Genomic DNA, 26,578 nt, shown 5'->3' on the forward strand with positions numbered 1-26,578 from the left:
GTCACTTCAGCTTCTAAACCTGCATTACAGCTATTACTGTCAGAAACAAAAAAAAAAAAAACACAAGTCCAGCACTTGCTATGATACGGTGAACACTTACATGTTTTCTCCTGCTCTTTGTTTTTGAGCTGGCCGACCAGGTTTTGGTTCTGTGCTTCTTGGTTTGTCCTCTCCTGGTCGGTGGCTTCAAGTTGGCGCCGTAGGCGTTCAACTTCAGCCGTCAGCTCCTTATTGGTCTTCATGACTACTTCTATCTGGTCGAAGCACCTTTTTCGGTACCTCGCAGTTTTCATCACGTCCTGCATACAGACAAGCTACGTCAGACAGCTTGACTACACAACAGGTTTAAGGACTAAAGCCAAATATACCTGGACTTCAGTCACCAGGCGTTTGGCTGCTCGCTCAACTCTTAAGGTTTCCTCGGCCTCTGGGATCTCCTCGTGCATGACCCATTCATCGTTCCGATAGCGCGACACATATACATGTTGTCGTCTATCTTGGGGACGGCCCAGGACTTCTTCCACTTCATCCTCTTCAGCCTCCTGTTCGGGAGGCGGCAGTGGTCTGGAGTTCGCAGACTCCACGACCACCAGGGCTTTCCCACGAGCCGTCGCGTCGGCACCCTTGTCCTGGGCAACTTCTGGCTGCTGCCCCTCGGCTAGATCCAGCTCCTGTGGTGCTGTGGTATCCTCCTCATCGGGGTTTGTGCTCGGAGCACTTGTGTTCTGCTCGGGGACTGGCGTCTGGTCGTACGCCTGCCGAGGCCCAGGCAGAGTCCCTTCCATGGGCTCCTCCATGGCTTGTTTCTGTGCAGTTTGTCCCACCGTTTTTGGAAAGGACGTCCCGCACCCAGCTAGCTGGTCGGGGCTTTCGGTGGACGCCGATCTAATACATTCAGAGACAAATTCATAAGACAATAGCATCCAATGCAAAATGACAAGCTTACATCCAAAATATATATACTTACAGTTTTGACTTGCGGAAGGATGTGGCGAAGGAACGTCTCCTCGACCGCCCCTGCTCTGCTTGCTCGGCAGTTTCCACCGGGACTTGTTCAACCTCCGGTACGGGCGTCGGAGGATGATGCGGCATGTTCCCTTCGTCTGTGCTCTGTGTTGCCGTGGTCGGTGCTGTGACCACTGCTGGCACAGAGGAGCCACCCTGCTCCGACGGCCCCACCTGCCTTCTCCTCTTTCGGGGGATGAGCCGAAAGATGTCCGCATCCTCTGCTTCGTCGTCCGACTGGGAGATGATGGCTTGGCGTCGTTTGCTGGTAGCCGGACGCTTGCCGGCGGCTCTGGTCGAGGCGTCTTCAATGGTCTCGAGTACCGCCCAGTGAACGCCGTCGGTCCTGGCGCTGGTCTGGGCGGTTGGTCCAGTAACTTGCGGCCACTCTACACCAGGGGGAGGCGACACAAACACTCCTGCCCGGTCATGGCCATTATACTGAGACGCAAAATGAAGGAAAAAACAGTTATTTTCTTGGTGCAACATGACTTTACAGTTAAAAGGAGGCGTCATTTACCTTTGGGGGAGGGCGAGCCAGCTTGAAGGCGTGTTCAATGGCGTTCAATGCAACATAGTTGGGATCGGCCAGGTTGAATAGCTCTCCAATCCTGGCCTTGATCTCCAGCTTGTCCAGCGGCTCCTTTCTGGTCCTCGTCGGATCAGCGCCTCCTTGGTACTCGAAGCCGGGGTGAATCCTTTTCTGGCACGGCTGAATTCTACGGCTGATGAAGTTGCCGACAACGCTCGGGCCGTCAAGCCTTCCCCACGGAATCAACCCGAGTAGTTCGGCGATCTGCTCCAAGTTGTCGGGCTTCTCCGACCAGCTGCTTTTCTTCTCTGGAATCAGTCCCACATCGCACAGAGTGATGGAGTTTGGCTCTTCACGGATGTAGAACCACTTCTTGTACCACTCGTCCAAAGAGGTGTTCCAGGGGCAGTGCAGGTATTGAGCCTTCATGCCGTCCCGAAGGTTCAGGTAGACGCCTCCGGCGGTCTTCGAGCCACCGCTTCCCTTTTTCCGAAGGCAAAACAGGTGGCGAAAGAGGTCGAAATGGGGCTGGAAGCCACCATACGCCTCGCAGAGGTGGATGAAGGTAGAGACGAGAAGAATCGAGTTGGGATGCAGATTGCAAATCCCAATCTCGTAGTACAAACAGAGCCCCTGAAGGAAAGGGTGCACTGGAATCCCAAAACCCCGTTTGAAAAAATCTTCAAAGATCACAATTTCACCTGGTTGTGGATCGGGGAAGCTTTCTCCTTCGGGTGCACGCCATCCCACAAGTGCCTTGTTGTGGAGCACTCCCATGGCGACGAGGTCCTCGATGGTTTGCTCGTTGCTCCGCGACTTCCACCATTCCTTCGCCATGACCCCGCCTTTCTTCTGGGCGTCTCTCTTCGCCATTTGTTCGTCCTTACTAAGTGGGTGGATGCGGGAGACCGAGGGGATTGGTGATGATCTTTGGGGAATAGGGTTTGGCAGGAGGAAGAAGAAGGTTGCGGCGGCGGATGACAATGGGGAATGGTGAGGGTAACTTACCAGACCTACATTATATAAAGCAAAAGGGCACCGTCGTTTCGTCCGCCCGAGAATATTGGGAGTCGTGCGCACGCGCCGCGGACGGTTGTTCACACAACCCCGAAATCTGCGCCAATAAACGCGCTCCTTCGATAACAGTGTACGCGCCTCTTCGTTGATGGTGTAAGAGGGCCCACACTGACACACCTCAATACAGGTGTCAACCGACTGTTTGTCAGAAAACAATAAGAAGACAGAATGACGTACTATACCTTTTTTTTTTTTTTTTTTTTGACCAGACGTGTCAGACTGGACAGACTAGACTTGGCAGAGAGTAGAGAAAAATAAATACACCAAATAATAGTACAAGCAGCGCACGTGATCGTGGATTTGCCTTGACCACTACTGTGCTCGGGGACTGCCCAGACCACTACGGTGCTCGGGGACTGCCCAGACCACTACGGTGCTCGGGTACTGTCCAGACCACCTTTTTTGCTCGAAGGCTGCTCCGACCACGGTTGTGCCCGGGGACCGCTCCGACCATTACTATATTCAGGAACTGCTATGACCACCGCTGTGTTCGGAGACCCTCCCGACCACTTTTTGGAGTTTTGCTCTCTTCGGCTACATGTGATTTATACTCACATACAGTTGAAAGACATTTATTTGGACCTTGCTACAAGACTCATATTTCGCCTTCCAGCAAGCTCGGGGACTACATCGGTACGATGCACCTGCCGGTGTATTTTGTTTGGCCTGTACGGCAATTGGATTCTTAACTTCAGCAGAATTTCTTTTTTAGACCCTGGCACCACGTGCTTGAGTCACCTACTACCAGGCTCGGGGACTAAGTGGGCACACTTCACCTTACGGTGAATGTGTTTGTGCTTTGAATGGTTATAAGGATTATTAATATGCTCGGGGACTGCCCCGACCACTGCTTGAATAGTGTTTTTCCTTGGCTACATGTGATTTGTACTCACATACAGTTAAGAGACATTTCTTTAGACCTTGCTACAAGGCTCATACCTCGCCTTCCAGCAAGCTCGGGGACTACATCGGTACGATGCACCTGCCGGTGCATCTCGTATCGCCTGTACGACGATTGGGTTCTCAACTAAACTATGAATTCTTTTTAGACCCTGGCACCACGTGCCTACGTCACCTCCTACCAGGCTCGGGGACTAAGTGGGCACACTTCACCTTGCGGTGAATGTGTTTGTTTTTCGACCCCTACGCTTCTGATGTTCAAGAATGCTATGCTTCAAGACCACTTACATTTCTTTTCAGAAATACAAGTGGGCACACTTCTCAGGACAGAAATCTTTTCTTTTTATAAGAGCACCATACATTCTTCGGACAACCTACTTCTCCGGTGATGACGGTGGTCGGAGGCGTCAAGGTTCCAAGCCTCGCTTGTCGGAGAAGGTGAAAATGGCGTGTCGCAGCATAATACATGATGCTCGGGGACTAGCTGTGGGGGTATTAACCCCTATACCCTTACGGCTAAGCTTGGGCTGGCCCGGATCGATGGGTTCAGTCCACCCGAAAAACGACGTGCGGCTCGGTCCACCTGATCGGAGTCCCGCACAAGGAATCAAGACGGATTTGGCGACCAAGCAGGATCCTGGTCGATTAGAATAGGAATCCTTGTCCGGCCACATATGGCAATTGTAACTGACTAGGATTAGTTTCCAGATCTGTAACCCTGCCCCCCGGACTATATAAGGCGGGCAGGGGACCCCTCTAAAAAACATCTCTCATTGACATACAGCAATACAAATCAGACGCAGGACGTAGGTATTACGCCTTCTTGGCGGCCGAACCTGGATAAAACCTCGTGTCTGTCTTGCGTCACCGTCTTGTTTGGGACTTGCGCATCTGTCTGCCGATAATCTACTACCTTGGGCATACCCCTAGGTAGACTACCGACCATATTTCGTCGACAGTGATCACCAAGAGTAAGAAGCACAAACTCACACTTGACCAAGGCAAGCCTAATGAAAAACGTGGATGCACACTTACTACTCCCTATGCACTAATGAGGTCCTTATTCTTGGATTATCAAATCTCAATCACCCCACTAGGCTCTTGCTCTCCCTTGCACCCAAATGTGTTTCTTAGCTGAACAAATAGGTAAGAGAGTTAAGTTGGACGAGTAGAAGTATATATACTCCCCACTTTAAAACATAACCGTTATTTTTCAACTCAGCAATTTTTGGAGTGACCGAACGCACCGGTCGAATTGACCAGACGTGTCCGTTTAGTAGCCAATGGCTACGTGGCATTAGCCTATCAAGGAAGACTGTTGGAGTGACCTATTGCTGGCTAGTGTCCGGTCAACATCCACCGGATGCGTTCGGTCAAGAATTTTGGTCCCTAGACCCTCTTTGATGTTGACTTGACGCTGCAAACTCAATGTCTGGTCATTTACTATTTAGCATCTAGTCCTCCCTGATAGCGAGGCCCTACTACTATAGATACTACTAGAGGCATGTCTAGTTCCAATCACTGTGCAGCGTCCGATCGCTCCTCGGCTTCTGCTGTGCGTGCTGATCACTGACCGGATGCAGCACCTGTGAGTCCGGTCATCACTAAAACAGCGTTCAATCAACATTTGACCCACATTCACTTCCAATTCAAAATCCTTTGTGAATGAGGTTGACTCCAATTGATTTTTGGGCTATTCCTAAGCTACCTAGTGCTAAGTTTGATAAGTGTGCACCACACCTAACCCATTAGACTCACCTAGATTAAGCTACTAGTTCATACCCTCTTAATAGTACGACAAAATGAAAAACAAAGTCCTAAACTACTCTAAGTGTCTCTCCAACGCTAAACGACACTTAAAACTAGTCCATCCTTAATCTTGTCGTCCATCCTTTAAAAACTAAAACGATTTCCATCGATAGGGGCATGAAAACCATAATTGCCTAAACAATCATCATTACCATGACCTAACGCAAGTTGCCTCTGCAAAACACACGTTAGTCACAGTAATCTCATGTCGTCATTAATCATCGAAACCCAACTAGGGGCCTAGATGCTTTCAGGCGAGAGTAGCATGTACACATCCTATGAATCCACTAGGAGTGGCGCAGGGAGGTGGAGTATTGTGCTCTCGGGTAGCACATGACTTGTTCATGTTTTGGAGGATCCGAGTGAAGGTGGATATATGTAAGTCTAAAACCAGGACCTGCATATGTTGTGTGGTAAGAAAACCCTAGTTGGGCCAAATCGATTCGAATCATCATGCTCCTCGGTTATGGAGACTCAACCCTCTGACCACTCAACATTTTTAATCAATAAAACATGGTTACTTAAAGTTATGAGATAAGATAAGTTAAGATAAGATGCTTAAAGAAGTGATTGAGCTAGATCAGGTGCAAACTGGATACTACTAATAACTTAATACCCAACTAAAACATTGAAAGTAAGGATTCACTTGTAGTAAGCTTTTCTACAAAAGTTACTCTTGCTTCAGACTTTCCTTTAAGCCTGCATACCCTTGGAGTATTTTTCTTTAGTCGGGTAAGACTTGTTATGTACCCTCAAGTACTCAGGGTTTGTTAACCCCTGTTGGAGGTTCTATCTTGTGCTGCTAATCGAGGTCATGTCAGTGGGCTCGACATGATCTGGTCGTCTCTTCTACCTTAGGTGCTTTACCTAAGATACTTTTGTAGTTCTACTCATCTTTTGAACTTATTTAAGCTTCTACCTGAACCTATTTTGTAAATTAATGTTATAAGTCTTCTGCACTCTGATGTAAGTTATTTTTGTAACAAGTGTTGTAATGTTGTGGTAACTCCATGTTGATCCTATATGAGTTCTAAAATGTGGATTATTTGAGGTTTCTCGAGGACACCCGATAGACTACCGGAGTTATCTGGCTCTTATGTGCAGTGGTCAGAAGTCCTTGGGACAATGATAGGTGCACGTGGGCCATATAATTCATATGGTTCTACCACAAAAGCTAGGGTATAAAGCTTCCTGATCTCCTTGCCTACTTCCTATGGTTTGATTATACCAATGTTTAGCTCTTCCCGTCAAAGAGAAGGAAAAAAGCTTTCATCGTAGGGTTTAATCTGGCATGCCCATAATGTGTAAGCATGTGCAGGTCTGCTCAAACTCACATAGGTGGAAGTATGGATTTTCATCATCTTCGCCTGAAAAGGATTGATCCTAGACCATGTTAATTAAACACAGGCACAACTCATAGCCAGGTGTTAGGATAGACTTTGAAGATTTTGGTGGCTCTAGGAGTGCGCTTGTAGGTGCAGCATATTGATGAATAGGAGTGGATTCTAAATCCATGGTAAAAGAATAAAAGATAAAGATATAAGGTTAAGCTAGGTCCGAAGTTAACTCAGCAACCGTTTTCCTAGCAACGGCGCTAGAAATGCTTGTTGGTATATTTTAAACGCACACAGATAAATCCGTAAGCGCACGTATATCGATGTAGCACTTCATTAGAAAGTATTCCAGAATATCGAACTCAAGGAAACGTGTGTGAATTTAACTAAGTCTAACTTAACCTGGAGTAGCAACAAGGCTTAAGATAAATAGGAGCATAGAGAGGATCACTAGGGTTTTCTAGTTCTGACTTTGATAAGTTATGTCTTCTATTGTTCAACTAGGGATATTATTAAGGAGGAACACAAGCAGAGTATGTTTTCCTAGTAACCTCCTGCTCGGCCTACAAACGGGAGGTGGTCTACAAAGGACTCAACAAGGCTATATAGTCACCCTTGCGATCTACCACCGATCTAGAATATAGGGTACATTCATGAGTAACCGAGTCTAAGCACTATGCTTACACTACGAATACTACTCTAACCCAAGAGCGACAAGGATTAAAGTACTAAAAAAGAGTCGCAAACCTTATGAACAATATAAACAAGATACTTACTTGAATAAGAAGTTGATTACTAGAGAAATCTTAGAAGCAAGCTCAAAATGAACTTGATTCCGCCATGGTACAAGCTATAGAGAGAGCACCGATAGGCCAGCACTTCCTCCAAACTCTTCTCTCACTCTCTATCTCATTATTTCTAATTACAAAGACTAGATCCTATATTGGAGAACTAATCTTCTCTTGATTGCTGGCTCTAATCCTGATGAGGAGGATATGAATTTGGCTCAGGGTTTCTTAGGATTTCTCTGCTGGAGGAGGTATAGGGCCATATATATAGGGGGTACGACAAATCTGGACCCTCAGATCAAACCAACCTTAAGCAATGGTGTAAATTTAATCTTTAAGGCGGTGGAGAACTAACGTAGCGAGGAGGGGCTGACAGGTGGGCCCCATAGGCCGGCCAGCCTATAGGTCGGGCCAGGTCGGTCCCACATGTCAGAAACACAGGGTCTACCATGGTGGTTTGCCTTCTAGAGTCTTTCTGACTCGGTTTCGTCATGGATAAGTGTAAATTCCTTTGACAAATAGGTCATCCTTGACGATTTTCTGATTAAATCCTCCTATGGTTAATAAATCACCAAAACTCTTGGAACTCATTAGTTTAAAACATTATACCTATGTTGGTCATCCATTTTAATCATCTATGTAGGGTATATTGACGGTTTATGGTTGACATTAACTACCATCAATAGTCAACTTCTCAACCTTAACTTTCTCTTCTGCCAAAGATGCTTTGAGAGCAATATTGTTTTCCATTTCTTTAATGAGCAACTCCTCTTGCCTCTCAATACTTCTATTTCATTTCTCTAATTTCTTTACTAGTGACTTAATCTTGTTGTAGCCAATTTTACCAAATATCTTTATCATGTTTTGTTCTAGCTGTGAATTAGTTTCACTATCACTATCACTAAAGGTTGGAGGAGAGGAGTTGGATTGTACCTTCTCCTTTGTCATAAGGCAAGTAGGAGTGTAGTAGTCATTGTCCACAAGGTTGGGGAAGAGTCTTGATGAGGATGATGAACTTGCTTGAATAGCAATGTTGGTCGCTTCTTCATCACTATCACTTGAGTCGGAACTATCATCATCCGAATCCCATTCACGGCCAATGTTTGCTTCATCTTGATACTCTTCTTATCATCCTTTTGAGCCTTGTTATTCTTCCTTTTCTTTAGCCTTCTTGAGTCTTGATGGGGCAATCGACAACAAAATGGCCAAGTTCTCCACACTCATAGTATGGTCTCTTCTTTGATCTCTTCTTGTCATCACCATAGCTCTTCTTATAACTCTTCTTCTTTATGAACTTCTTAAAGCTCTTGATCAAGAGAGCCACTTCATCATCTCCATCATCTTCATCACTTGATGATTCTACAACACTCTTGTCCTTCTTATTCTTTTGATTTGCTTGAATGTTGGCCTAGCGGTGCGGCCAGAGCGGCCAAGTCACAGCAAGGCCACGGCGGCCATGGCTAGCTAGTGCACGGCCACGCTTGCACATGACACAACCACGCGCACGTCGCCAGACAGCACAAAGCTATGACGTGCATGAATTTTAAAGCGCTGATCACGACCAAACCGTTGCTCCTAAACCTAAACCGGCTTCACTACACTCAAGATGGCATATGGAACTACTAAATTGAATCAAAGCACTACACCACTCCTTAACCCAATCTCTCCAAATAAATTGCTAAACATAGTAGCGTCTTGATGTCCACAGACTTAGAAATTTTCTAAGCGTTTGAGCTAATCTTAATTTCATATTGCATTTCTAAGCTACTGAAAATATTACTTAGCAATATTCTTTTTTAACAGCAAGTATTTCATTGTCATCTATAAAGTTTACACTTCCAATTTTATTTAAGTATCACACACATATTCTATAGTATTTTTGCTTAATAAAAATTGGTTTTAAACCCTACTTGATATACATGAACCATCGAACCAACTTTCGTTTAGCATTTTTATTGATCATTTTGAGTTACAGAAATTGATCTACACACTTCACCACATGCATTAACACACAAATATGATGCTCATGATATGTTTTAGTAGATGATTAACGGGGTAACACCGAGGGTGTTACAACCAACCTCCACTCGACGATCCTTGCTGCTCAAAGTGATCTAGGTGGCGGCAACCACCAAGAGTGATAAGTGAATCCCGCAGCGAAACATGACCACCAAGTGCCTCTAGATGCTATCACTCAAGCAATGCACTTTGATTCACTTCCAATCTCACAAAGATGATGAATCTGTGATGGGGATGAGTGTGAGGGCTTTGGCTAAGCTCACAAGGTTGCTATGTCAATGCAAATGGCCAAGAGAGTGAGCTTGAGCCGGCCATGGGGCTTAAATAGAAGCCTCCACGAAATAGAGCCGTTGAGCTTTCACTGTAGCCCAACTCGGGGTGATCGGACATGCCGATCAGGTATAATCGGACGCATGCCCCAGTGTCCAGTCAACCATCGCCGTCCACGTGTCACCTCCATTCAACCTCGCACGTACAATTCCAACAGTCAAATTCAAACCCTCACGCGTTAAGTTAAGACCGGACGTGCCCGTCACACGACCGGACACGCCGATCAGCAGCAGACCTCACGCGCGCGTGCCACGGTCAAGACACAACCAGACGCGTTGCTCTCTATGGCAACCCAGCATCAGGTCATTTCTAGAGACAATCTAGAGCCGTGTAAACGTGATCGGACGTGTTAGATGCACCTCGACCGGACCTAGCCTAGCGTCCAATCAGTTCTTCTCCTCTGCGTGCCAAACTGAGTGACTGACGTCAGACTACGTCACCTGTGACCGGACGTAGGCCCTATGTGTCCGGTCACAATCACTGTGCTGAGTTTGGTCGTAGTCCAGACACTCTCGAGCGCGCCTCCTTCGTTTACAATTGACCGGACGCTGGAACCCTGAGTTCGGTCACTTCAAACTCAGCGTGCGTTCACTATTTGACAGTGAAAAACACCTCCTTTACTTCACCAACTTCTCCACCCTTGTTCAAATGTGCCAACCACCAAGTGTATCACCTTGTGCACGCGTGTTAGCATATTTTCACAAAATATTTTCAAGGGTGATAGCTCTCCACTAGATGCTAAATACATATATAATGAGTTAGAGCATCTAGTGGCACTTTGATTACCCCATTTCGATACGAGTTTTACCCCTCTAAATAGTACGACTATCAACACTAAATGTCATCACACTCGCTAAGTGTCTCGATCACCAAATTAAAAAGCTTCTATCAAGTTTCACATTTGCCTTGAGCTTTTTGTTTTTCTCTTTCTTCTTTTTTAAGCCGAGCACTTGATCACCGTGGTCACCACACCATCATCATGATCTTCACCATTACTCCACCACTTGGAATAGTGCTACCTATCTCATGATCACTTTGATAAACTAGGTTAGCACTTAGAGTTTCATCAATTTACCAAAACCAAACTAGAGCTTTCATTAGTGAACCGGACAGGGCGACTATGGTCCAGACCCCTGGTTGCACCAGGGTTCGGATCCTATGCCGCAGCCAGCCAGGTTTAGGTACCGGACCCATCATCGGTGGTTCGGACCCCTAAACCCTAGAGTTCGGTTCCTCCTTTTCAGCTCAAATCATCTCCAAACTTGGCCCTTGTTCTCATGTGCCAACACCAAAGTGTCCTAAACACTTTGTGCACATGTGTTAATATTTTTTCAAAGATTTTTCAAAGGTTAATTATTAGCACACTAGGTCCTAATGCATATGCATGTATGAAGTTCACCTAGTGGCACTTGACAACCGCATCAACCAAGATTTTGCCCTCTTAATAGTACGACTATCAATCATAAATATGATCATACTCTCTATAGTGTCTTGATCACAAAAATAAAATATCTTATTGTTTTATACCTTTGTCTTGGCCCTTTTGATTTTCTCTTTCTTCTTTTCTTAGTGTAGAGCTTGATCATTGTCATTTAATGTCCATCTCCATCATCACCATAGACTAGCTCCACCACTTGGAGTGCACCAACATTTCTTGTATCACTTAGATCCAACTATTAGTGCACATAGGTTTCATCAATTAGACAAAATCAAATTAGAGCTTTCAGTGTTGGCATCCAAGTATCCAACCGCCGCAAAACAGGCAACGATACTATCATCTCGAAAACTCTAAATATTATTGCGAGCAAAACTGTTATGACCCTTTGACATAGTACTGATGCGCTCCATATGGCCATATGAAGGTGGAGGAGAGGACATCTTTTCATGGTACGAGCACTTACAACACACATCAATATAATTGGCTAATCTTTCGCGGTAATATCGAACTCGTCTTTATCTAAAGTATTTTCTTCTATAGATACGACCTTGCTATACTTTGGATAAACATTAACACTTTTTTTATATATTTGACCATAGTTGAAATTATTTAGCTTCTCGAAAAATGAGAATGACTCTCTTTATGGGACGGGGAGAGAGTACGTGGTAGCTTCTCCACTATGCACAACATGCCATCGACAAACGAAACCGATAGGCCACCTATCGGTAATCGGAGAGCCAGAGTAGGGATAACATAGAAATAAGCCAGATTAACATGGCACCACCTATCAACAATTCAGGGTCAATAGGTTCTTATCGGTTGTTTGACTGCTAATTCTGAGCAACGATTTTCCTATAACATAATAGTACCTAATCTCTAATAATTTCTTAAAGGAATATTCAAACATGACGGTTAAAAATAAAGAAGAGCAACAAGAAACATAAAAAGAGGGCAAGAAGATGTTGGAATATGCTAACTTAGGGTTAAGGAAAACATGAACGACAAGCAATATGACTTTAGTTAATTAAATAAAAACAAATGCAATGACTGTTAAAAACACGGAACAAAAGCTGTAAGAAACGTATAAGGGAGTAACGGAGGGAGAAACTAGACACGGCTAAAAACAGAGGTAAGAAGAAAAAGGTGTAAGAAAGAGAGGAAAGCTCTCGTTCCTAGCTTCCCTCTCTGCAACCAAGCGAGCGAATCCAACCCAGCCCATCCATTTCTCCCTGCCTTCCCCATTCCCCGATTCCAATCCTTCCTCCACACACCCCCACCCTCCTCCCTCCTCCTCCGCCTCCACATCCACCACCCTCCAATCCGCGCGGGCGCCTCGCCACCCTATCCCGATTGCTACCTCCTCGTGGTGGGCGCCGCTCCGATCCGCCCGATCCGCGCTGCTCCTGGGGTTCCGGCGCGCGGCGGCGAGCGGCGGGGGCGGCGCAGGAATGGAATCCGAGGACGACATGCACGACGCGAACGACTCCGCCGAAGACGACTTCTACAGCGGCGGGGAGGTCGGTCTCGCCGCCAGCGACGACGGAGACGCCGACTACGACTTCGCGGACCACGACTCCGACGACTCCGCGGAGCTCCTCTCCCACAGACAGCAGGTGATCTCCTTCTCCAGGCCGTGGGTGGTGCGTGGTGTGTGTGAGAGTGGATCTGTTTCTGTACGGTGAATGCCGGAACTGGAGGGTTGTGAATCTAGGCGGTGGTTGAATGAACATCTATTAGGTGTTGCACACCGCACACGTAGAATATTGCCTCTGTAGTTTATTAGCACAGACTGGGACGTGACTTGCCGGCTGGAGAGAATGGTCTTTGCATTTACCTTTATACAAATATATATGGTGGTGATGCTAGTTAAGGCATACCTGAATAAAATTTCCTGAGAATGCTGTTGATGCATACAATATATGTCAGGCACTAGGCAGCCACATTGTGATAGACACTTAAATACTTTCCATGAAAATTATGTAGAACAAATGATGATAGCCACATTTGCTATTGCACAATGTCAATTTGGAGGGAGTAGTAATGCTAAGCTTTATCCTTTGCCATGTGGATAGTCATGACACTATAAAAGAAGCCAAGTTCCACCCTGCTTGATGAATGCCAAAATGTGGGGTATGCGACCTGCCAATGCTATGCAGTCTGTGTTTCTGCGACATGTAGTGCATGAGAATGTTTGTACTTTTGGATGACATATGAACAGTGGGAAATTTTTGCCATACTTTGGTGCCCAAATTCGTTTAAATTTCTATCATTTGTAAACTGGAGATTGCAGTTCAATTTAATCACCAGCTGTAACAGAAAGAACAGAATTGGGTGCAGTTCCTTCTAGTTTTGAAATGAATGGACAGATAAAAGTGATGATGTCACAGTAAATCTCACTTCATCTGTTTCTTTGTTTTCATTATGTTCTAGGTTTGCATCTCGTTCTGCTTAATATGTACATGTACATGCTATTTGTAGTTGGTACATCATCAATTGGATGGGGTGGGTGGGTGGGTGTGGGGCGGGGGCACAGCTGAGATGGAATAACATTTGGGACCGGGGAGTCCAATCTTGAGATTGTTTGTAGACCAGTGCCCCCAAAAAACTGCGAAGTTGGATGCCTGGATCCTTGAATCCAAGCCATATTCTTATACCTGTGTCCGTGTCCAAGTACCATTCTTGTGTCCAAAAACTTGTTGAATCGGACACAAATCTTAAGCATAAGCTGAATTTATGACACCCATGTCCACATCCAAGCAGCACTGGTCCAGCATCCTTGTTCTTTGCAACTTCATTTGGACAACGTTCGTTTATGGTAAATCACAAATTAACCTGGATGTGGGTGGACGCAGCAGCTAAGTATTTATTTTGTTCAGCTACATTTATATACAATGTTCATGTTTCTTGCATATTTGTGTCCTGTTCTGAACTTTCATTTACTTAGCTACAGATAACCAAAAAAACATGATAGTTAGGGTATTCTTGAATGCTTGAGATAGACATCGAATTACTTAGTTATTACTTCTTTGTGTCAGGATGAGGGTTTAATTGTCATCAAGATTCTTTTAACAGGCAGAATTCTAAACTTGATTAGCTTCTATGGCTTATACTACTCGTTTCCATGTCTCCTTCCCAACACTATCACTTCTATCAATCTCAATTTACTTGGAGGACACTTTGGAATAAAATATTATTTTAGTTCAAGAAGCTGCTATTCATTAATGTTTAACTCTGTCCTGGCAATTATGAGAACATACTGAAACTGCCGTGCTTTTCTTGTTAATATAATAATGCCCAGCTCTCCTGCGTGTTCAAGAAAATAAAACATGCTGAAACTGAAATAACCATATGCCCTCATGGACTGCTGTTCTTACACTTGTTTGTTTATTTGTGCCCCAGCAAAATTACAGTATATTGAGTGAAGTTGATATAAAGCGGCGCCAAGAGGATGACATAAATAGGGTTTCAACTGTTCTTTCAATTTCCAAACCAGAAGCATGTGTTCTTCTCCGCAACTATAACTGGTATAGTCCTCACCTGCAAGAAGATTGTAATCTTACTCTTGTAGTTTGCTTCTTGTGCTGCCTTGCTAAATATTTTTAGACAATAGGCTATCAAAATTGGAGCTGTTGCAAGTAAAGCTTGAGGGTTTATCTACAGCTTATGCTATAGGCTCATGTTCATTTGCTTAAGTCATACAGCTGTAGCCCATTAACAGTAGTGCGCTCTACTTGTATAAAATCAGTTATTGCTTCTAAATGTGGGACTTCATTGTTTCTTTGTGTATCGATTCAGGGCACATGGTGCTTATCTGTCATTTTGTGTGTTGTTAATTTCAGTGTCTTATCTAATGTTCACCCTACAGGAGTGTTAGTAAGGTGCATGATGAATGGTTTGCTGATGAAGAGCGTGTTCGGAAGGTTGTTGGTTTACCAGAGAAGCATATTGAAATGCCAAATGACAGAGAAGTATTCCCATGCTTTATTAGTTTCACTTGTTCTTCCAGTTGCCTAAGCATGTTTGCTCTCTCTGATTAGTATAGTTATTCTTAGCTCTGTTAGTTTTAATCTTGTTGCAAGCATGCACATTAGTGTATCTACAGAACTGAGGCATCGTGTATAAGTGCACATTTAGTTTAATAGCTTGCATGTAGCTAGATATCTTGTGAATTAATGGACCACTTCGGCCTCCGGGTGGCTTTTGTGTGTGCTCGCCTGCATGATCTCATATATTTGCAGCTAGTGGTGCTTATCTTTGTGTACTATGTACTCCCTGTGTAGTCTTTGTAAGTTTGTATTGTGTGTTGTGTTAGTTGTGTTCATGGGAAGGGAGCGCTCATTACTAACAGTTTTGTAATTTTTTTAACCTTTTACCTATGAAATGTTGGTTAATTATTTGCTCCTCATATTTCTGCAGTTACTGATAGATCAAATTGTAGTTAGAGATTTAGTCCTAGAGATAGAATCCCAGCTCCTAATTTGAATCTATAATCCTAGTACTAAATAAAAGCTGTGGTGATCCGCTGGAGATGAATACAGTATTATTATCCACAAACTTGTAAGTTTCTTTCAATATCCTCACCCCCACTTGTAGGATGGGTATTGGATGATGGAAAAAGTGTCTGTATTTATAGTACATTAGTACTATAGTTCATAAAATACAGACACATGTATTGCATTTGTAGACTTGTAGTCACTCATTATTTGATCCATGTGTATTTTTTTAGTGGACAATCATTAAATTTAGCAACAATTTATGTCAGTATGCATAAGCATAACTACCAACTCCTGTTGTTGGGAAAAAGTGTTTGCTATGCTTGTGTGGTTGGAGGTTTGTGAAGCACATGCATTAGCAGAGTTTCGTGCATGTTGTGCATCATGTGCATCTGCCCTTTAACTTGCTTATTGCCACTGGTGTCTACTGAATGTTGATTGGGAACCTTAATAGTCCTGAATAGTTCAATGCTTAAATCCTTGGTGCTTACGCATTTGTTTATATCATGATAGGTAACATGTGGAATATGTTTCGAAAGTTGCCCTCGTGGGTCGATGAGTGCTGCTGCATGTGGTCATCCTTTCTGCAGTACATGTTGGAGAGGTTTGTCAATTGGGGCTTGAAATATTTATCTTCATATGAAGGGACCTTGGATTCCTATTTTCCATGAAATCAGTTCCACTTCTTCATCATATTCTATAAAGCCATAGGTCCATAGCAACCACTCCTTCGGCCTTATATTTAGGCTGGTACTAATTATATTTAGTGATTCCATATTTAGTTCATATATTTTGTTCTGCTACTACAGTTCTTGTTGGCATTGTCATTTCTGCTTCGCTTTTGCAAATACCTTTATAATTGATGTCATAGTTACTTATAAAGCATGCTCAAACAAAAAAGTGACATCAAGCTATTGTCTTCAGTTACATCTTCATTATACCACCCAAAGTTATTACCTGTTGTTTTAATAAATTTGTTGAGTTCACTAGGTTCCAGTACTTTAACCATTTTCACTGTCATATGCTTTCTGTCTAGCTGAGAGGTTAATCCCTTATATTACTGTCTGACCTTGGTGTTAGGTTTATTTCATTGCCTAATAATGTGCTGCATGCCTGCACTTTACCCTTACATGCCCATAGTGCGTGTGGATGTAATCCAGTTTGGGTATGGACTACTTGGGTAAAGAATTGTCAGATAAGAATTTTTTGAAGCACAGAAGAGGAAGTTTGGATCTTTACATAAAAAACAACAAACAGCGAAGCCTAGGCTAGAGATGAAACCCAAAAAGAGGCACCAAAAAAAGAGAGTACTAATAATAAATGGTTTTGCATGCACCAATTTATTATACAAGTCTCAGTTTTGGACATCTTTGTGTTGTTACTTCATCATTTCATGGAAGCAACTTGCTCTAAAGAACTCTACCTTTGAATTTTACTATGTCACTGAGTAACATTTTAGTAATGTATTGACAGGTTACATTAGCACTGCTATAAGTGATGGTCCAGGATGCTTGATGTTGAGGTGTCCTGATCCGTCCTGTGCTGCTGCTATTGGACAAGATATGATAAATTCACTGGCTGATGATGAGGATAAGGAAAAGTATGGGCGATATCTTCGCAGATCTTACATTGAAGATAATAGAAAGGTGAATTGATATATCATATAGATTTTAGCACCGACCACAGTAGACAGTACCATGAACAATAAAAGCTGTGCAGTTGATAATTATATTTTCTCAATTCTGTAGAGCTCATTCATTTTTTGGAGTAAATAATTGTGAGAACTGCTGTCTTCATCTTCCCCTTTTCTCAAATTAAGGAAGTCAACATTTTCCATGCATTTTGAATTATTGACCACTGTGTTCTCTTTTGCTCACAGCAATCGGGTTCTTTGTACTAGGTCAATTCAAAGTCTTAAAATGATGTTGAGTGGTAGATATGATACCGCGTTCGACTACCATATTTAGCCAACATTGAGTTCACTTGACATGTTTTAAATCCATGTTAATTGAGTTCGACTGTGTGGAACAGACAAAATGGTGTCCTGCGCCTGGATGTGAATATGCAGTGGAATTCGTCATGGGCAGTGGCAGCTATGATGTTAATTGCAACTGTTCATATGGGTTTTGTTGGAATGTGAGTGCTCAAACTGATTAGTTTATTTTTACATAATCAGCAGACCATATATTTTATTCTTTTTTTTTCAGTGCACCGAGGAAGCTCACCGTCCAGTAGACTGTGCCACTGTTTCCAAGTGGATCCTCAAGAACAGTGCCGAGTCGGAGAATATGAACTGGTATATAGAAGGATAAAACACAAGATTTTTTAATAATGCTGACTGTTTTGGAGTTTCTCCTTTGGATAGTACTAGAAACACTAAATATGCCCCCCCTCCAGTCCTCCCCCCTTTGGTTAGCCCAACCACCCAGCAAAATATCCTACATTGAGTTCAGCCATTACTTGCTAACTCCTTGTCCTTGCACACCTCCTTGAGCACCTGCTTGCCGCAGGTGTGGCCCCAAAGGAATGTCATGCAGTTTTTTTTTCTTATATTGATTTTTAAATTGGCCCAACTTGGCCCCATGTAGTTTTGTGCCAGCGGGTCTTTAAATTGCAGGCTTTGGATTCTTTTATTACACCTGTTTTTTTTTCTTATATTGATTTTTCTGTTTCATGTCCAACATTTAGATGTATGTTGATCCATGCATAAAAAATGTTGCTTAGTTGTTCTTTAACTGGCATAATGATTAGTTCACCATTTATTTAGTGTTGTGACAAATATGGTTGTATGGCCTGAGAAATATAGTTTCTTTTCTGTCAACCCCAGTTAGTTCAAGTGCGATTAAGGTTTCGTTCGCTCGTGGTCGCTGGTTGCGTTTAAGGTTTTGTTGGCGAGTCCTTTTTGTAACTTCTTTGCCCCTATAGGGGTTGTACGAGTCAGCTAGACTCCTTCTTAATATAATGACGCGCAAGTTCCCTGCGTGATCGAGGAAAAAAAGTGTGATTGAGTTCGTGAGGTCGCTGTTGTGGTTGTTTGAGGTCCTGTAAGGTTACTGTACTCAGCTATTGTGGCCGTTCCTCTCTCTCTCTTAATGCAATGATGCACAGATCTGTGTGTTTGAGAAAAAAAGTGTCCAATACTGACTTTGAAACTATTTATTCATGGTTTCAGGATACTGGCTAATTCAAAGCCTTGTCCCAAATGCAAGCGGCCTATTGAAAAAAATCAGGGATGCATGCACATCACATGCACTCCACCATGCAAATTTGAGTTCTGCTGGTAAGCATTCTTACTTTATACATTTTATTCTTATTAGTGCTTGCAAATGAAAAAAAATGATAGTTGTGCTATCATACTACAGGCTATGTCTTGGTCCATGGTCAGAGCATGGAGAGAGGACTGGTGGATTTTATGCTTGTAACCGCTATGAGTCAGCAAGACAAGAAGGAGCGGTAGGAATTCTGAGCTTCCAATCTAATATCTTTTGTCTGATCTGCAAATTTTGGGTCATGTACTAGATTTTCTCAATTTATTTATGTTTTGGTTTGTTGTGGCTACAGTATGATGAATCTGAAAGGAGAAGAGAAATGGCAAAGAACTCCCTTGAGAGATATACACATTATTATGAACGATGGGCAGCCAATCAGTCGGTAAGTATTGAATGTGGTAGAAGTGACCTGAAACTTCAAATCTACATTAGCATGGAGTTCAGAGTGACAATTGATGCATGCCAAGCATCCTGTTGGCTGGATGGAATTACTACTGTCCAGGGTTTCTGTCAGATGTTCATGTTGTTGGTTGAGAAATAAAGAAAATGATGCTAAATAGTTTCCTTACAGAAAAAGGCATCTGAGTCGCACATTTAGATGGTTTTTTGAGATTTTGGTTCTTGTCTGCCTAAACCCTTTAGGATGAAAAAAAACATGTTGTTGGACTGTTGGTTGATATTGCAGTTTTCATATCGCTACTTTGTGCTAGAACACCTTTTCTAGTTACTTGAACATCTGTTTTGTTCATGACGCAGTCGAGGCAAAAGGCACTGGGGGACCTTCAAAGCCTACAGAATGACAAGGTATATCATGCTTTCCATTGTTTATCCTCTTTCCTTATTCCCCCCGTTCACATGAACCTGATAAAACCATATACATTTTTTTTTCTTGAACAAAAATCATATACAATTGGAACATTAAAAACCTTAATGTTTTTTCTATTCAAACAACCTTATAGTGTAGCTATCTCTTTAACCTATCCAGAACTTATACTAACACCGACTTGTCCATTTCTTTCTTCAGCTTGAAAAGTTAAGTGACATACAAAGTCAACCTGAGTCACAGCTGAAGTTCATTATAGAGGCATGGTTACAGGTATTACTTCATTATTGTTCGTTAGCCAAGTTTAGTTTATCACAAGTCTTGTTGCTTTATCTTGACCAGTTTAATGTCAATGTACAGATTGTCGAATGCAGAAGGGTATTGAAGTGGACTTATGCCTATGGATTTTACCTGCCAGAGCATGAGCATGCCAAAAGACAGTTCTTTGAATATCTTCAAGGTTTGCAGTTTTGCTCTTATAAATAAACATGTATAGACTTTGTTTAAGGATGCAAGTGATGGCACCAATGGGTAAAGGTGGGTCCGTTTGCAGGCCCATTTTTACCGTACTCCCCTTGTTTTGAATCAAATGAATTTTGGGTCAACCCAGTTGCAAAAAAGAAACAGGACTTGCATCCCTACCTATGTACTAAACTGACTTACTCTTGGTGTCTTTTATCTAGGTGAGGCAGAATCAGGTTTGGAGCGGCTACATCAATGTGCAGAGAAAGAACTTCAAATATACCTTGACGCAGAATGTCCCTCGAAAGACTTCAATGATTTCCGTACAAAGTTGGCTGGATTAACTAGGTACATGTTACTTCTTTCCATGTCATCTATGCTTGCTTTGATGACATGAACAAAATTACAAAATAACTGCTATGTTGTATCCCTGTGGATTTTACTTTGCTTCCTTTTTGCCGTGAGGACTTGACCACCTCTAAGGCCCTAACTTCAAAAAGATGACCTTTTTAAAAATATATATCCATTTGACATCTTCTTTAATTTTACAGTGTGACTCGCAATTATTTTGAAAATCTTGTCCGGGCTCTGGAAACTGGATTAAATGATGTAGGTCCTTCCACTAGCCATGGCACATGCAGCAAAAGCGCAACTTCCAAGAGCCTTGGTGGTAAAAGTAAGAGTGGCAAGAACAGGGCATCAAGCACCAGTTCCAAATCTGGCGGCTCAAGCCGAGGTGTGGATGATAGTAATATCTGGACGTGCGATCAGTGCACATATGCAAACCCCAAATCTGCCAGAGCCTGTCAGGCTTGTGATCACCAGCATCGATAGCGCTGTCAGTCCTTGCTAGAGATTTGAACGCCATTTGTTGAGAATCTTCTGGTGTTGCCCCGTGTGATACACAACATACATCACATTGAATGTTAGCTGATCTATGGGGTTAGTGAGGAGGTACTTGTAGGAGGAATGCTGCGTGCAGGCATGCAGATGAAGTAGGTTTTCGTGTATCCCGGATTGTTTGTCGACTGACAGCGCCTGTGAAGCCTCATCATCCAGTTCGATTTGTATATATAAGTATATCCATATCTGTAACAATGTTTTGTTCAATGGAAGTAGAGGAGCTAGGAGGCGTCTGCTGCCAAAGGAACTGAACTGTTGTAGTGCTGTTGTAATGTAATACAGCCTGTTCGCTTGGTCGTATTTGGCTTATGTCATGGCTTATCAGCCAACGAATAATATTTTTCTTTCGCACCAAATCAGCCAATAGTACTTTCAGTCATGGCTTATAAGCCAAACCAGCCTAAACCAACCGTATTTTTAGTCATGGCTTATAAAGCATTGGTCAAATTTAAAGAAAGTTAGTCATCTTGTTACAGAAATTTCAATTTTCAAGAGAACTCTTGATACCTGTGATTGTAGTAGTTGGGCCACTTTCCTGTCTTAGCGTCTACAGAGAGGACAATGGTGATGGTCAACTGCACACGCTCGACTCGGATCTCAATTTTTTGCGTGTTTACCTCAGTCCTGGAGTGTGAAAATGTGCCTGTTTGGATGATCGGAAAGGTTCTGATTCTGGTTACAATATGAAGAAGCGCTTCTATAAACGAATTTAGGGCCCTGTTTGGGAGCGCTTATATGATAATCGATTTAAATCGGATTAGAATTTTATGATAAGCTATGATCTAAAGAATCTATTATATAAACAATTGAGAGTATTTGGTAATTCTGATTATTGCTCATAGATTGTCTGTCCTAAGTGTAAAATGACATGTATGTCTCTAAGGCTGATGACATCTCATTTGTTCACTGAATATGCATTGAAAACAGTTATGATACAAATTTTTTTGTTTGCATAATAAAAAGTTTGTTCCAATAACTAATGTGTAGGCTAACATGAAATTAACAAAAGTCTGGATAAATTGAGATGGATAAAACAATTAATCAACCAACCATAGCTGTGGTTATAGCATCACGCAAAGCACTTATCCATGTCATCTGTAAAAACGCTTCCTACACCTGAGCTGTATTCGGGTCCATCAGTACCATTTTCTTGGATATGTGATTGAAAGCTTCATTTGTGGAATTGTCTCTAATGAAATTGTGAAGGGTCATACAAGCAACTATAACTTTTGATTGCTTGGTAAACAGATATTTAGGCATCTTCGAGAGAATGGACCATTTTATCCTTAGGACTCCAAATGACCTCTCAATCACGTTTCTCAAACTTGAATGCGCATGATTGAACCTCCTTGAATCCCACCGGAATACGTCTCTAATGCATTGATTATCTTCTTCCCGTGAAAAGATTTTTTCCCCTTGAATATGCACAAGCAATCTTGGAGGGACAAACTGTTGTGTATATGTGAACGGCAAGTTAGGCACTTCTGGGAATCGAAATCGATTTGAATGAAATTCTTTGTTGATTATATTAATAATATAGTGTTAAAAATCCATCATAACTGCCTAAAAAGGTCTAGAAATTATCATATCAACAAAAAATGAGAGAGAAAGAATCCACAAATTTGATTTTAATGATCATCTAGGATCTAATCTAAAATCTAAAAGTCCACAAATACGGTAAATATGTGGCTAAATTAAAATTCTAAAATATAGAAAATTAGAATTTTGATTTCTATACAAATTGAGAAGCAACATTCATTAAATAGCTAAAGTTAAGAAAACTAATGAAAGTAGCATTTTGATTTCTGATTGTACTGAAGAGCAAAGTATGTAAACAAAGAGCCCACACAAATATAAATGAATGATTATTTTCAAAATACGAAAATTAGTTAAGGAAAAATAGTATTTATTTGCACACAAATTAGAAAGCAAAATACCTAAATGTGCAATTAGTCGACAAAAATATAACAAATAAATATCTAAATTTAGAATAAAATAACAAAAATGTGTTTTTATTTCTTCTTAGGTTGGAAAGTAAATATCTACATACAAAGTTTTCCATAGAGGTAGCCGAATTGAAAATATCGACCTTGAAGGCAATAATACAATTCCAAGCAACAAAGATGTGCAAAAATATTAATCCCGACGTTAATGTGTTGTAAATTTATGTAACTTTGCATATGTTGATCATCTTAGTTTAAAAAGTTTGATGGATCAAATTCTCTGACGACCATGTAGAATCAGGTGGACTATTTCAAAAGCCACATATTTAATGGTCCTCTATATATCAACATAAGACATATTTCAGAACAAGAAACCAAATGACCATTTTTGTCAGTTGCTACAAATTCAATACCATCTTAATAGTAGTTTCACTTATTAATCAATTGGTATAACATCTTAATAGGAAAACGAAGGAAAAAAAAATCTAGTGGGACCTTATTGTTTTGGTTTTCTGTGGTTGTGGTGACTTCGTTAATCTCGAGATTTGCCGGCACAGTCTTTCGAATGTGCTCATAGAGGTAGGATTTGCGTGCGTGCATTCATAGATGTGAGTGTGCATGTGTGCTGTGAGCATCCATGTACTCTGTAATTTGCAAAATTCCTCTGCTTTTTGAAATGTATCCCTGTATTTTTCCTATTCTTTTTTTTATCCTGTACTTTGTAAAGGGGGTCTACGTAAAAAATCCAGTCAACCGTACTGCAGGAGACGTAAGGTGTATCAGTTTTCACAATCAAAAGAATCTCACAATCAAAAGAATCCATAAATCTGATTCAAAAAAAAAAAAGAATCCATAAATCTTGTATCTTGTATTTGGATAGTAATTACGTAATGCCTTTGAGAGATGATATGCCTGTTTTAAGAATGCATTGATTGATTTGTTGTCAGCAAATCAATCAGATCCCTCATTTGGCCCCCGCCCCATCAAAACTTGCCGCGCTTAGGCTGGCAAGGTTTGGTTCCTCAATATAACATCAAATGTTTCCAAGCTCAAGTTTCCAATCGATGACAGTTGATAGGTACCAGGTGCGGAGGTGCCGGCTCTATATATGCGCGCTTGCCCACGTTAAGAAGCCAGGTGCCGTCGTTCCTGTAGTTTGTCGCCATGGCCACGCCGATCGCACCACCGATGGCCGTGATGATGGCGATCCTGCTGATGGTCGCGGCGTCCACTGCGCACGACGGCCATCAAGCACCTGGCCCTCACCACCACCACCATGCAGCGGCGCCGGTTCCTTATCACCCCCATGATCATCACTCCCTGGCACCGGCGCCAGGTCCTCATCACGCACATCACCGCCATCACCCTCACCCTCACCATCACGCCCCGGCGCCCGCTCCTATTCATGGGAGCCAGCCGACCGGAGCTCCTAGTCCCGACAACTGTGGCGGGCTCAACTCTCCAGCATCGGCACCAGTTGATATCGACCATCTGGGCAACGCTCCGGTGCCTGCTCTGGTTGATGGCAACCAGCCTGCCAGCGCTCCGAGCCCGTACACCAATGGCGTCCATGACGCTCCAGCTCCGGTTCCTGCAAGCCAGGAGGAGCTTTGCACTCCGAGTCCGTACCAACATGGCGGCCACGACGACGCCCCAGCGCCAACGCCAACTCCAGTTCACGGCAACCAGCCGGCCAGCGCTCCTAGTCCGTACCACCATGGCGAACACAACTCTCCAGCGCCGGCGTCGGTTCATGACAACCAACCGGCCAGCGCACCGGCTCCAGACAACCAAGGCGGCAACAACTCTCCAGCGCCGGCGCCGGTCCATGCCGAACAGCCGGCCATAGCTCCAAGCCCGCTTCTCCAAGGACACGACGCTCCGACTCCGTCTCCGGCGACAGTTGCCCCAGCGCCGCACCGCGACCACGCTCCGTCGCAAGGGAAGCCACCAGCCCACGCCCCGGCTCACGTTGGTGAAGAGGCCCCCCAGCCGAGTGGTTTCGCGCAACCCCCGGTTTCTGATCCGCCCTACTACTACCCCTCGTCCGCCCCCGCGCCGTCTCCGGAAAGTTCTGCTGCACCTGTCACCGTCGCTGGTCGATCATCGACGCTGCTCGCCGGCGTGGTTGGCGTGTTCTTGTGCGCATCCGTGCTTGTTCTTTAGAATAGTTTGGAGAATCTGTCAGCGATGTGACAATAAGTTTGTATGCATTGCATTAGTGCCATTCGATTGTTTTGTTCCTAGGAAATAAATTTTGCATCTTCAATATGCACACCTATCTTGAAAGAATATGAAAGACATTGTTTTGTGTATGTATGCACCGCTGAGTTAGACCCATTTAGGCCCTCGTTTTCCGAATCGAAGATTTTTTTTCGTCTTGAACAAAGCTTCTTACTCCCTCGAACCCCAAATATAACCATAGGCCATGTTTAGTTGCCCTCAAATTCCAGAATTTGACACTATGCAAAAAGAAGATTTCCCGTCAAATCAAACTTGCGGTACATGTATGGAGTACTATATGTTGACGAAATCAAAAACTAATTGCACAGTTTGGTTGTACTTTGCGAGACGAACGTTTTGAGCCTAATTAGTCAACAATTGGACAATTATTACCAAATAAAAACAAACAACACTGTAGCATATGGTGGGCTTCTATCGCGTCGGGTGGGCTTCTAGGAAATGGCCGAGGAGCTAGGCGTATGGTGGGCTTCTATCGCGTCGGGTACGGGCAGAGCGACCCCAACCCAAATCGGCCCGTCAAGAGCGCAATGCAGGACATGGAAGGCCAATTTGTGGCTCTATGCCATGGCTTACAAGAGGGCGAGGTGTGACTGCAAGTCAAATTTTTTACAATTTAGCCATTTTTTTTGAAAATTTCTCACAAATAGACCCCTGACGGAAAGAATTTTGAAAATAGACCCTTAGTTCGGCGCCATTGATGCTGACGCCGAGCTCCTAGGAATGGTGGACGCCCTGGCAGGGAGCTCGGTGCCAGAGCTCGGCGCCGAACTCGGCGCCATAGTGACTGACGCCGAGCTCCCAGCATTGAACCCCGGCCCAACCTTCCTGCTCGAGCGTTCTTCCTCTTCTTTCTCTTCCCTCTCGGGTTTTTTCTCTCCCCACTTCACCCTACCTCACGAATCGACATATTGGACCTTGAAAACCTTGATTTGATCCGTAGATCTTCGAGAGCAAGGTATCCTCGCTCCCCTCCTATTTTTTTTTGTATCGATTCGGTATATATTAGTCGGATTTTTCAACCTAAGAATCGTCATCACTTAGGGTTTCATTGTATCCCTCAATATATATATTATACAACCGTTGGATAATGCCAAGGCGTGGAAAAAGCTAGCAAACCTAGGCACATGTAGTTATGTTATGGGTTCATTATTGTGCATCAAATGGAAAACCCTAGGTTTAGGATTTAATGTTAACTGCTTTCGTTTCTTA

At 43.2% G+C, this 26,578-nt stretch overlaps 2 protein-coding genes across 3 annotated transcripts; both read left to right on the forward strand.

The window, feature by feature from the left end:
- The first annotated feature begins 12,355 nt into the window (after positions 1-12,355).
- Positions 12,356-21,491, forward strand: LOC136496406 (probable E3 ubiquitin-protein ligase ARI7). 2 transcript variants are annotated; one of them, XM_066492068.1, is made up of 15 exons: positions 12,356-12,845; positions 14,632-14,756; positions 15,098-15,200; positions 16,239-16,329; positions 17,199-17,371; positions 17,757-17,861; positions 17,933-18,021; positions 18,898-19,005; positions 19,088-19,178; positions 19,287-19,376; positions 19,751-19,798; positions 20,019-20,090; positions 20,178-20,277; positions 20,501-20,627; positions 20,831-21,491. In XM_066492068.1, exons 1-15 carry the CDS (start codon positions 12,681-12,683, stop codon positions 21,111-21,113), a joined length of 1,770 nt encoding a protein of 589 aa, XP_066348165.1. In that variant the 5' UTR covers positions 12,356-12,680; the 3' UTR covers positions 21,114-21,491. The 2 variants fall into 2 exon arrangements, with proteins under 2 accessions (XP_066348165.1, XP_066348166.1); XM_066492069.1 differs by having other exon boundaries at positions 20,893-21,043.
- Positions 21,492-24,289: 2,798 nt separating this feature from the next.
- LOC136495908 (uncharacterized) lies at positions 24,290-25,291 on the forward strand. The gene has a single exon (XM_066491697.1). The coding sequence runs from the start codon at positions 24,290-24,292 to the stop codon at positions 25,289-25,291; it is 1,002 nt and encodes a 333-aa protein (XP_066347794.1).
- Positions 25,292-26,578: the final 1,287 nt, after the last annotated feature.

Source organism: Miscanthus floridulus, chromosome 12 (genome assembly GCF_019320115.1).
Source record: "Miscanthus floridulus cultivar M001 chromosome 12, ASM1932011v1, whole genome shotgun sequence".
Taxonomy (NCBI): domain Eukaryota; kingdom Viridiplantae; phylum Streptophyta; class Magnoliopsida; order Poales; family Poaceae; genus Miscanthus; species Miscanthus floridulus.